This window comes from Lactuca saligna, chromosome 5, assembly GCF_052625555.1.
Source record: "Lactuca saligna cultivar CGN05327 chromosome 5, ASM5262555v1, whole genome shotgun sequence".
In the NCBI taxonomy this organism is placed as follows: domain Eukaryota; kingdom Viridiplantae; phylum Streptophyta; class Magnoliopsida; order Asterales; family Asteraceae; genus Lactuca; species Lactuca saligna.
Genome location: NC_136421.1, coordinates 299,277,539 through 299,291,453, shown reverse-complemented (window position 1 = coordinate 299,291,453; position 13,915 = coordinate 299,277,539). Strand labels below are relative to the sequence as shown.

The 13,915-nt window shown below is 36.4% G+C and overlaps 1 protein-coding gene across 1 annotated transcript; it reads left to right on the top strand.

Annotated features, from left to right (window-relative positions):
* The first annotated feature begins 2 nt into the window (after positions 1 to 2).
* LOC145046930 (ATP-dependent DNA helicase PIF1-like) lies at positions 3 to 905 on the top strand. Its single transcript, XM_078995192.1, has one exon. The coding sequence runs from the start codon at positions 3 to 5 to the stop codon at positions 903 to 905; it is 903 nt and encodes a 300-aa protein (XP_078851318.1).
* Positions 906 to 13,915: the final 13,010 nt, after the last annotated feature.

Below are 13,915 nucleotides of genomic sequence, written 5' to 3'. Positions count from 1 at the left end.
CTATGGGTAACAAGCTTGATAACTTTGATCTCCCGACTGTAAACACCGATTTGAATTTTCAGTCTGGAGTTTTTCGAGAGGTACAAGAAGAATGCTCTATAATTATGGAAGATGACCATTTGCGTGCCAAAGAGTTTCTCAATCCTGAACAAAAATATGCATATGATGAGATCATGAGGCATGTGTGTACTGATTGTACAGGAGTGTTCTTCATAGATGGTCCTGGCGGAACAGGAAAAACATATCTGTACAAAGCTTTACTTGCTAATATACGCAAACTTGGTCATATTGCACTCGCCACAGCTTCATCGGGTGTTGCGGCTAATAACATGCCTGGGGGGAGAACAGCTCACTCGCGTTTCAAACTTCCTCTAACTCCAGATAATAACTCATTCTGTAGAATCCAAAAACAAAGCGGTACCGCTCAACTACTTCGGCTTGCAAAAATAATCATATGGGATGAGGCATCGATGGCAAAGCGACAGGTGGTGGAGGCGTTTGATCGGACAATGCAAGATATCACTGGGGTGGCACTCCCTTTTGGTGGAAAGATAATGGTTCTGGGAGGCGATTTTAGACAAGTATTGCCAGTCGTAAGACGTGGGACACGAGCACAAATTGTAGACTCTAGCCTACGAATGTCGCCTCTTTGGTCTTCGATTATAAAGTTGCGGTTAACAATAAATATGAGAGCACTTACTGATCCATGGTTCTCAAACTTTCTATTACGGGTTGGTGATGGAGTTGAAGAAACAGTGGACGGAAGTTTTATTCGCATCCCTGATGATATGGTCATTCCATACACTGATAAAGAAAAATCATTAGATTCTTTGATTGATGCAGTGTTTCCCTCATTGGAATTTAATAGGTCTGAATCAGATTATATCATATCGCGGGCAATATGATCTACAAAAAATGATAGTGTCGATGCGATTAACGATTACATGATCGATCGATTTCAAGGAGAAGAGAGAATTTACTATAGTGTCGATGAAGCCATAGATGATAAAAATGGCTTCTATCCGTTGGAATTCTTAAACTCGATCAGTGTTAGTGGTTTACCTCCGCATTACCTTCGATTAAAAGTTGGATGTCCGATAATACTGTTACGGAATATTGACCCAGCAAATGGGTTGTGTAATGGCACCCGATTGATATGTAGAAGCTTTCAGCAAAATGTTATTGATGCAGAAATAGCTGTTGGTCAACATGCAGGAACAAGGATATTTTTGCCTAAGATTCCTTTATGTCCATCTGATGATGATATGTTCCCATTCAAGCTAAAGAGGAAACAGTTTCCTATTCGATTGTGCTTTGCAATGACAATCAATAAAGCTCAGGGACAAACAATTCCATATGTAGGTATCTATCTTCCAGAACCAGTATTCTCGCATGGACAACTTTATGTTGCATTGTCCAGAGGGGTTTCACGTTGCAATACAAAAGTATTAGTACAGCCTAACGAAAATTCAAAAGGTGATGGGGTTTATACAGCAAATGTGGTGTATAAAGAAGTATTGCACGATTAATATTTTGTATCGTCTTGACTGGTTGCTTTTTATTGGTTATTTGATGCATGATGTAACAAATAACACCATAGTTTGATTATATTGTCTTCAACATGTACTTTTTTTTAACATAACAATTTTGTAATGGAAACATATCACCGAAAGAACTCACGTGCCCCGCCGCTTTGCGCGGGTAGACGGCTAGTATATATATATATATATATATATATATATATATATATATATATATATATAGAGAGAGAGAGAGAGAGAGAGAGAGTTAGGTTCATGTGAGACGACTTAATTTTGTGAGACCGTGAGACACATTTTTTTAATTTTTTAAATTTTTTTTAGTTAATTCAAGTTCCGAAAATAATATTTAAAAAAAGAATTTTTTGATTTTTCCATTTATTTTGCATTTTAAAATTATTTTTAGAATATGTACAGTGTAATATTCTATTTAGAATATTTCACGTATTTTTAAAAAAAAGTAGGATTTTTTTATTTTTTTTTATTTTTTTTTAGTTAATTTAAGTTCCGAAAATAATATTTAAAAAAAGAATTTTTAGATTTTTCCATTTATTTTGCATTTTAAAATTATTTTTTAGAATATATCAATGTAATATTCTATTTAGAATATTTCACGTATTTTTCAAAAAGAAAAAAAAAAAACGAGATTTATTTATTTATTTTTAATTTTTTTTAGTTAATTCAAGTTCCAAAAATAATATTTAAATTTTTTTTTTTGGATTTTTCTATTTATTTTACATTGTAAAATTATTTTTAGATTTGGTCTCACGGTCTCACAAAATTAGAATGGTCTCAAATGAACCTGAACCTATATATATATATATATATATATATATATATATATATATATATATATATATATATATATATATATATATATATATATATGTTTAGGTTCATTTGAGACCATTCTAACTTTGTGAGACCGTGAGACCAAATCTAAAAATAATTTTAAAATGCAAAATAAATTGAAAAATCCAAAAATTCTTTTTTTAAATATTATTTTCGGAACTTGAATTAACTAAAAAAAATATAAAAAAAATAAAAAAAATTACGTTTTTTTTTTGAAAAATACGTGAAATATTCTAAATAGAATATTACATTGATATATTCTAAAAAATAATTTTAAAATGCAAAATAAATGGAAAAATCTAAAAATTCTTTTTTTAAATATTATTTTTGGAACTTGAATTAACTAAAAAAAATAAAAAATAAAAATAAAAAAAAATTCTATTTTTTTTGAAAAATACGTGAAATATTCTAAATAGAATATTACACTGTACATATTGTAAAAATAATTTTAAAATGCAAAATAAATGGAAAAATCAAAAATTCTTTTTTTAAATATTATTTTCGGAACATGAATTAACTAAAAAAAAATAAAAAAATAAAAAAATGCGTCTCACGGTCTCACAAAATATAGGTGGTCTCAAATGAACCTAACCCTATATATATATATATATATATATATATATATATATATATATATATATATATATATATATATATATATATATATATATATATATATATATATTAAAATCGTAAGTCTGATTCACTCGGCAAATTTTTACACTCATGGTTACATAATTTAATTTTACAAAAATCACCCCCATAGTTTAGTCTAATATGCTGATTTCTTTCCAATTTCAAAGTTTTTACTCGGCCATTTTTATTGTCTACTTACGTATGTCTTGTTCGGCATCAAACTGTTGTCAAATTACTTTTAGTTGGACGAACTTATTGTTAATTTGGTGTTTGATATGCGAAATCCATTTTTAAAACACAAATTAATATTTAATATTTACTAGCAAGTAGTGAGAATGTTTATTTAACGTAATCATTATAAACATGCACACGGTGATTCTAAACATGCCAAACATACGAGTATGGTAATCTTAACTCACATATTCATGGTCTTTAATGCAATAAACATTTAAATACCAAAATCCAAACCTATATCAGATTTTTAAGTAGTAGATTCATTATCAATTATGTTCATGGCCCAAGCCCAGGGAGATCTGGGCCACAGCCTTGGGTATGAAAATCAAAGTGGCAGCAGATTTGGTCCATCAGTTATGGGAATAGACATAATATTTGCGCTTAAATTTGATCTGGTCCACTAGGGATCCTATGCCGATATGCCACGAAAACAGACCACCTTTTGATCCATTTTAGGTTTCTTTTTGAGATTCATGGTGATGGCTTTCCTAGGATTTTTTATATATTAATTTTCTTAGTATGTATTTGCTTTTCTCAATAGGAACACAACCATTACAACTAGGGGCTGTAACCAAAATTCTAAACAAAACCATATGAACAATTTTAAAATGGTTCAAATTTATAATACATCAAATAATATAAACAAGACAACTTTTAAGACATATTCTTCTATCGTTAATCAAAGTGGCACCTGTTTTATGTTTTATTATGTAACCGTGTTTTAAAACAAAACCATATAAATACATATTCATGAATATGGATTTTGTATTTTTGACTCTTGTATAACTTAAAATAAACAAATATTATTTGTGTATATATGGAAATGTTTGTTGTTAATAAAATCATTTCATTTTTTACTAATCAGATTATTTGTATGTGAATTCATGAAGATATTTAATTTCTCTTTCATGAAATAGAGTTGATTGTACAATTAAAAAAAGAGGAGTAAATATATAATTTAGATATTTAAATCTTCAAACAAAATAATATGAAGAAAACTAACAGGTAATTCGTTTCAATACTCATATTATATGATGCACCAAATTAAACTACATAATTAATTTTATTTATTTTATATTCTTTTTGTGTTAATCTAAGACCTCATTTATAATTGATAAATTATTATCTAAAAGTAATGACAAGGTCATAACATAAGAGTGAAATAAGTTCCGTAGTATAACTTTTAATAAAATTTTAAAGTATTTGAGAATTATTGTGATTAGGAGATTTACATTAGATGATAAAGTGTTTTATACATCAATAATTATTTTATATATATATATATATATATATATATATATATATATATATATATATATATATATATATATCAAACATAGAAGGGTAAAAAGCTGAGGGGGCATTGCCTCCCAGCCCCTATTGTGATCCGCCACTGAATTGGAGGATAACCCTTTTTAGGCATTATAATTAGATTAAGTTGAGATTTGATATACTAGTTATATGGAGATTAATTCTGAAAAGAGTAGATATTGTTATCCGTGAGTTTTGAGTGTATCATATGTGTCTCCCAGTTTCATTGAGGAAGTCAACACACTGTGTGAAGATGGAAGTTGTGGACCAACAATAGTGAAATTGAGAGGTTGCAAGGTGATCTAAGACTAAGAGTACAAGGAAACTATTCAAGAGCTCATGCTCATTGCTCCACCTGGATCCCAACAACGAAGCCATCACTTTCAATTCAAATGTTTAGGAAAAAGAAGAAGGAAGAGGCAACCCATTCTGTGGTTGACCCAATACCCATCAACGTCATTGTACTATTATGAAGATCTACTATGTAGTTTTGATGGCTATTTTGATATCTCATAATTTAAAGGAAGGAAGAACTCTCATGATTTTATTGCATGGATTTGCCCTATCAAACAGGCGTTTGACATATACAATATATTAAGTGACTAAATTCCAACATTAAAAAATGAAAACTAAAAAATCTCTCGTTGAGTCTTTAAGTGCAAATGGTTTATGTCATGATACTCAAGACATACATCAAAATAATACATTAAATGTGAGAGCAACAATGATACACTTTGGGTTAATTCCATAAATAATATTATATAAACAACTTTGGAAAATTGACACTGTAGCACAACTAATTTTTGGCTTTTTTCCAGATTGGTCACTCAAGTTTTTTTTTGCGCAATTAGTCCCTCAACTTTCAAACTACTTGTTAATTGCGCCATTTTGAACAAGGAATCTAGATGAATCGGTTACTTTGATTATGTGTTAATTAGAAAAACGAATAAAAAGAAAATTGCAGGCCACGATGACAATTCCACATATTTATCAAGTTAAATGAGACAAGTCGAGTATAAATGAGAGGGACTTAAGTTCACTATTAGTCGTCTTTTTCATTAGCAATACTCCAAAACCTTCAATTAGAGCTAGGGTTTACAAGTCCTCCACAGAACAAAGTGAAGTAGGAGGAAGAAGAAGTTATGTCCACCTCGAACCCCAATGCGATATTTCTGATAGTGGAACTGAACTTTAAGGGGTTGTTTATTCGCTGTCCTTTATCCTACACTAACGATATGAAATTCACCTTCACAGATCATGATTTTTCTAGTATGACACACTCATAATCTATTACTTTTCTCGAATGTTTCATGCAATTAGATTGTAAGAAGCTATACTACTATGAGCCAGGTGCTCCCCTTTTAAGTGGCCTTATGCTTATCTTGAATGAATAGGATATGTAGGTTTCATCTTTGATGCATATGGAACCGATGGTCAAATATCCCTTTATGTGGACCATATTGCTGATGGAATAGATGATATGTTTGAGTCATAAGGAGGAGATGATGACCATGATTCTTGCATTCGTGGTGGGGATGATAACATAGGTACCCTTAGGGATGTGACGGTGGATTTTAATGTGGAAATAGTTACTATGAATAGGACATGTAATGGTGAATTCTTGACTAAATTGTGTGCCCAAGAAGAGGGGGAGCAGGAGGATACCAACTATGATGTAGAAGATGAGGATGGAAGTGAATCCAGAAGTCAAGTTCATGCCATTTTTAATGATTCAACACACTATGATCATCATTTCTCTCCGAAAAGCATTCCAGTCAATTACTAGGTTTAAGGGCAACCCAAAAAGACTTTGCTAATAATTTAAGTTTATAAAAAATTTAGTTAATGGTTTAAACACCTAATACAGCAGTCTCCCACTTAGATAAATCTACAACTAAATTACAACTTCCAAATTAAACAACAAAGTGTGTTTTCCAAAGTAACTTCTAAACTATGATCTAATAAGACATTAGTCCTATGATAAGTGATCAAATATTCCTCCGTTATACTAGATATCGTATAGACACGAGACATGGATTAGAATCAATCTCATTGTCCAAAAAATTGTTTCTCGATTTCTGTTTTGTGATGACGACATAAGACTTCTAATTGAACACATCAATTTAGTTCTGGCTGGGCCTAACACTATAAGTCAACACCAAATCACCGAGGGTCCCAAAGATATCGTTTTTCTCCGTTAGAGAAAAAGGAACATATAATGTAACATTCGTATTTCAGGTATCCTCTTTTGCCTTCAAACTTGTAACTTTTTGCATTTGGGTCCCTGGCCAGTACGCTACGAGTATGTTGGGCGTACTAGGTCGAAAATTTGGCCGCGGTGGCATCCACGTACGCTAGGCGTACAACCACCTGGGATAAACCCTAATTTTTAGGGTTTGAGCCCTATGTAAACACCTTAAGTTGCTCTTGGACCTTTATACGACCCAAAGTTGCTCTTGGACCTTTATACGACCAATCTCCACCCTTCCAAACCCTGAAAAGAAACCCTAATTGACATTTGAGTGTTTTGAGCTTGGAAGTGACCTTTGAGGGTGTTTTTGGTGATCTTGAATGAATAAGAGCTCTTGGAGTGACATTGGTGTAGTTGAAGCTTGTGGATCCAGAACCATCACCAACTTGGAAAGCTTTTGGAGGTATAAAGCTCTTAACTTGATGGTCCTTTATAATAGATCTAGTTTAGTGCATGATTTTGTGCATTTTATGGTCCCTTAAGTCATGCTTGGGAGTATGAGCTACTCCAAAAGCTATGGACGGTATATCTTAGCATTTATGAGGTTCCCTGTACATAAAATGTTGGGTTTTGATACGAAATATAATTTTTTTTTTCACAAAAACCAGCAACGGAAGACTTTAAAAATAATAAATTTATTTTTAGTTCATAACAAAATCAAACCATCATGGATCCATTTATAGAGGTTAGAATGAAATAAAAACAACCATACATTGTTTTTGAGATAACATTTAAAGCCTTTGAACCCACTTGGTTTTAGGGTGTTTATGAAGATAGCAAAAATCAAAGAATATGATTTCTCTACAAGTATCCACCATCAAGGTCAAGGTACTTGGAATGCTAGTTCCTTCTTGTATTCTTGAGTTTCTTAACCCTTTAAGTGCTTAACTCAAACAAGAACTAAAGGAGACAACTCAAGAAGGCTTCTAAACCACCAAAGTAATAAAGCACCAAAGTTCAAAAGAAAGGAGCTCTTCATACTCATGGTTTTTAGAGAGAAAGAAGGGGAGAAGAGAGTGTTTTCTCATAGCAAAATGCAAGACTTATGCAACTCTTATATAGTCCATGAAAGGTAAGGTCTAACCATTAAAATACTCTAATGTAATGGCTAGCCTTTAGAAGCATGGGAGACAAAGCATGGAGGTTGAAAAGCAACCCCTATATTTTAATATTTTAGGCCATACTCTTGAAAAGAGGAGGATTCTTTGTTTTTTTATAAATTCCAAGTTTATAAAATATAAACTTTGTCTTTAGGTAAAAGACAAAAGAATCAAACTAGTCCAAAATGTTATGCATGACTTATTAATTCATACCATATGAAATAATAACTAGTAATAGTCTCTTATAATTATTATTTTCACAAAACTACAATTATTCCCTAATTATAATACAAGAATTGATATTATTTATTAATAATCATATTAATAATAAATATACAACATGGGCCAACTTGATAAAGGTGTGAACCTATAGGATCATATATTATTAGCAATATCACTCCATAATGATTCTTGGGCATATAGATTTAACAATCTCCCACTTGAACAAGATTAGACTGAAATAGATAGTAGCTGACGTCTAGCAGCAGGCTACTACCCCTAACAACATATGAAGGGTGCCATCTCATCAACAGCCAATTCGATGAGCTCTAAGCTACAATTGTTACTAAAGGTGTGGTATCAATTATTCCTTTGTCTCAGATATCATGTTAAACATGAGATATGGATCGCGATCAATCTCATTTACTGTTCAACTTTAACTAAGGCTTTAGATGTCTAGCTCTCAATGAATAAGAGGGAAAAATCCCATCTCACCTACATACGCCCATCAATGTAGTTCATGTCATACCCCATGATGACTCTTATGACTGCCTTTCACGAAACATCGTTAAACCATGTCAAAGCACAATAATTCCTACAATTTAAGTCCCAAATATGCATCTCACGTCTAAGAATACAAAGATACAACCTTGATCAAAACATCACTCTTGACTACGATCCATAAAGTGGTTTTGATGCGGGTCAAGTACAGTACTTATTCTCCAAATCAAGTATATATGGAGTTAGTAGCAACTCTTGTTATTCTCATCTCCATGAGAATCCACCAAACCACGAATCCACCAATCCACTCATATCAGTCTTACCTCATAGATGCTCCCACAACTATGAACGACTATGGACATTTAGAATAACCTAGTTATTCAAGGATCTAAACATGCTGATATAGAACACAAAAATTATTTAATGAAATAATCATATCCAATATCTCAACCCATTACAATATATGTTGTTTTTATTGTTCCATTATCTAAATATTAAATTTCAATTAATACATCTACTTATATAGACAAGGCCCTACAACACCAGCTTGACTTTCATGCTTTAGCTAATGATGGAGCTTTATCAAGTAGATTTGTCAAACTTGATTTGTGTAAACTTTGCGAATACAATCATTTTAAGTTTGATATATAACTCATATATACAGAAAAATTATTGAGAACAAATTAGATGCTTTAATATGACTTAGATACCAATACTTGTGTAATGGGATTACTCATAGTCATAATGAACTGTAACAACGTAATTTTTCAAAAAAAAATTTCATTTCTTTAAAACATAATTTCATCCAAAACAAACCATAAAAATCCAATGTAACATAGTCATAATACAAAACATGTCAAATCCCAAGATCAAATATATCCAAATCCGCCCGCGTGTGTGTGTGTGTGTGTACGAGTCATGCGGGCGCCTTCCCACGGTCCTCGCTAGTACCTGAAACACATAACACAACAACTGTAAGCATAAATGCTTAGTGAGTTCCCCAATATACCACTTACACACATACGCCCTTCCAGACCAAGACCTTCTGGTCCATGTGTCTCAGGGGACTTCCGTCCCAACCTGGTAAACCTTCCGGTCCTACCCGTGTCGACCTTCCGGTCCATAACTCCCTGACCTTCCGGTCTACATCATAGAGCCTTCCGGCCCATAACATAATGCCTTCCGGTCCATATCAAGCATAACATACATAACACATACAAAACAGGCCACTAATCACATACAATGCATATATCTTATAGCATACCAGACCTTCCGGTCACACATAGATACCCTTCCAGGTACAGTATAGTGAGAAGAATCACCTCGTATGATGTCTAAAATCTTACGTGCTCGATATCTTCGAATCCCATAACCTTGACCTAGCCTCTCCTAATCACATCAAATAATCATTCTAAATTATTACAATTCTCAAGGCTATACTATATTCCTTTCTAAAATTCCACAGAAGGGTAAAAGACCATTTTACCCCTCCCTGACCCAAAAGTCCACATGTTGACTACAACCCTAAAAGTCAACAAAAGTCAACAGCAAGCAGTATGTGGGGCGTACCAGCTCCTGTACGCGGGGCGTACTGTTGCACTCCAAAAATGGGGTATGCGACCCCCTACGCGGCACGTACTGGGATTACGCCCAACGTAATGCCTAATTTCTTTGTCCAACACATTCAGGTCTTAAACGGTTAAGACTTGCATCTAAACTTCAGATCTGACTCCTCTAATATGTCTTAATCCATAAAGTTGAAACCTTTAAGCCTTTGCATGGCTGTAAAGGTCACTTATGCTCAAAACACCTTTCCTTTTTCCATAATGAGACTATAACTCATGCATGACCCAAGATCCACGTCCAAGACTAGATTTTTATGACTCCTCAACATATTATACACTAGAAAAGGTCAGATCTAAGCTTATGGAGACTCTTTGCACATAAAGTCTCCAACTTTGAACCAAAAACCCTAAAAATGTTCCAACAAGCAAAACTTATGAAGAACAAGGAAAGCTTTGAGATTTTTACCTCAGAAAGGATCTCCAACCACTATAGAATTCGGATCTACACTTGTTCTTCAACTTCTAGCTCCAACAATGGCTCCTTCTTCTTTTTCTTCTTCTTCACCTTGAAAAGATAACTTCAAGCTCAAAAACACACACACACAAGCTAAAGCACGAGTCTCAGCTCTCCAAGAACTCACTTAAGGGTGTATAGTGGCTAAGGAAAAGGACTACATGTTCCTTTAATAATGCAAGGCCATGGATTAGGGTTTTGCATCTGGGCCGGTTATGCCCGGTGTAACCTTGGGTACGCCTAGCGTACCCGGATGACCCGCGTACAAATTAAGCGCACGAGTACACGCGGCGTACAACCTAGTACGCCCAACGTACTCACCAATTCACCTTTAACTTTAAGGGACTTATTAGCCAACTCTCCAAATTAGAAGGGTCATAAAGCTAACCTGGATTTCAGGCTGTTACAATTCTCCCCCACTAGAACCAGACTTCGCCCTCAAAGTCTTGTACCGAGAAAAATTTCGGATGCTGATCCCGTATCTTTGACTCTGAATCTCACGTCAGCTCGGACCCCTTCCGATTCTGCCACTGAACCTGCACCAATGCTATCTCCTTGTTCCTCAGAACCTTGATCTTGCGATCCCGAATCGCAATTGGTTTCTCAGAATAATTCAGGCCCGTATCCACCTGCATATCCTCCAGCAACACTACTGCCGACTCATCGGCTATACACTTCCTCAACTGAGATACGTGGAAGGTATCATGAATCTGGTCCAACTCTGCAGGTAGCTCCAAGCGATACGCTACCTTGCCCACCCTCACGATCACCCTAAACGACCCAATATACCGGGGTCCCAACTTGCCCCTCTTCCTGAATCGGATCACTCCTTTCCAAGGAGATACCTTCAAGAGCACGAAATCATCGACCTAGAACTCGAGTTCGGATCGTCGCCTATATGCATAACTTTTCTAGAGACTCTTAGTGGTCAACAACCTTTGTCTAACCTGTTGTATCTGCTCTGTCATCTAAAGCACTATTTCTGTACTACCCATCACATGCTTCCCTACTTCGCCCCAACAAATGGGTGTACGACACCTCCTTCCATACAACAACTCAAAAGGTGGCATACCAATGTTCGAGTGATGGCTGTTGTAATAGGAAAACTCAGCCAAGGGAAAATACATGTCCCAACTCCCGCCGAAATCCAATACACATGCCCGAAGCATGTCCTCGAGCGTCTGAATCATCCGCTCGCTCTGCCCCGTCGGTCTGTGGGTGGTATGCGGTACTAAAATGCAGTCTCGTACCCAATTCCTCATGAAATTTCTTCCAAAATCTGGAAGTGAAACGCATATCTCGATCAGAGACAATCGAGATCGATACTCCATGCCGCGATACCACCTCCTTCACGTACAATTCTGCCAGCCTCTCCGCAGAAGAGCTCTCACTGATGGCATGGAAATGAGCGCTCTTTGTCAACCTGTCCACAATCACCCAAATTGCATCGACACCCCTAGCAGTCCTCGACAATTTTGTGATAAAATCCATGGTGATCTGTTCCCACTTCCACTCGGGAATCTCTACCGGTTGCAACTTACCATGCGGACGCTGGTGCTCGGCCTTAACCTTGCGACAGGTCAAGTACCTCTCTACGAACCATGCAACATCCCTCTTCATACAGGGCCACCAATATTCCTTCTTCAGGTCCAAATACATCTTAGTGGCCCAGGGGTGGATTGAGAACTTCAATCTATGTGCCTCCTCCACCAAAACGGTACGTGTTCCGCCCACAAACGATACCTAAACCCTACCCTGGATGGTCATAAGTCCTCGACTATCGGTAACAAACTCCGATACCTGCCCGATCACTCGCTCTCTCTTGCGGTTCTCCGGTAACAAACTCCGATACCTGCCCGATCAATCGCTCTCTCTTGCGGTTCTCCGGTCTCACGGCCTCCACCTGGGCCCCTCGAATGGCGTCCCATACCGGAGTCATCACTGTCAATCTCATGCAAATATCTCGAATCGGGGCGCCCTCCGCCCTACGGCTCAGGGCATCGGCTACCACATTAGCCTTGATCTGGTGGTACAAGATCTCACAATCATAATCCTTTACTACATCCAACCATCTCCTATGGCGCATATTCAGGTTGGGCTGATCTATCAACTACTTCAAGCTCTTGTGGTCCGTGTATATCGTACACCGAACCCCCTACAAATAGTGACGCTAGATCTTGAGGGAGAACACCACACCCTCCAATTCCAGATCATGAGTGTGATACCTCGACTCATGAGGCTTAAGCTTCCTCGATGCATATGCAATCACATGCCCCCTCTGCATAAGCACCGCTCCCAACCCGAATATTGATGCATCACAATATACCACGAAATCCTCCATCCCTTCCAGAAGGGCTAGCACAGGGGCTTCGCATAATCTTTGGAAAAATGTCTCGAATGAGGTCTGCTGCTCCGGACCCCAAGAAAATGCAACACCCTTCCGGGTCAACTTGGTGAATGGCACGATGATCTTGGAGAAATCCATGATAAATCTCCGATAGTAGCCTGCCAACCCTAAGAAACTCCTGATCTCAGTAGGTGACCTCGACACTTCCCAACTCATCACAACCTCAATCTTGGCCGGATCGACCAATATCCCATGCTGGTTAACGAGATGCCCTAGGAACTGGAGCTCCCGTAACCAAAAATCACACTTGGAGAATTTGGCGTAAAGCCTCTCCGATCTCAGAACTCCGAGGATTTCCCTCAAATGCTCCTCATGTTGCTCTCGGGATTTAGAATATACCAATATATCATCAATGAAAACAATCACCGATCGATCCAACATCGGTCTGCACACCCTGTTCATGATATCCATGAATGCGGCTGGTGCATTGGTGAGCCCAAAAGGCATCACCACGAACTCGTAATGCCCATAACGAGTTCTGAATGTTGTCTTCTGGATATCTTCATCCCAAACCCTCATCTGATGATAACCCTACCTCAAGTCTATCTTGGAGAATGAGGATGCTCCCTGCAACTGATCGAACAAATCGTCGATCCTCAGTAACGGATAACGGTTATTGACCATCAGCTTGTTCAACTCCCGGTAATCAATACACATCCGGTGTGAACCATCCTTCTTTTTGACAAAAAGGATCGGCGCTCCCTAAGGTGAGCTAGTCGGTCTAATAAACCCTTTTCCCAAGAGCTCCTGAAGTTGCGAGGATAACTCCTGCATCTCGGACAGCGCA

Excerpts from the sequence above, each read along its gene's own strand:
- LOC145046930 (XM_078995192.1), top strand. The coding sequence starts at position 3 with ATGGGTAACAAGCTTGATAACTTTGATCTCCCGACTGTAAACACCGAT.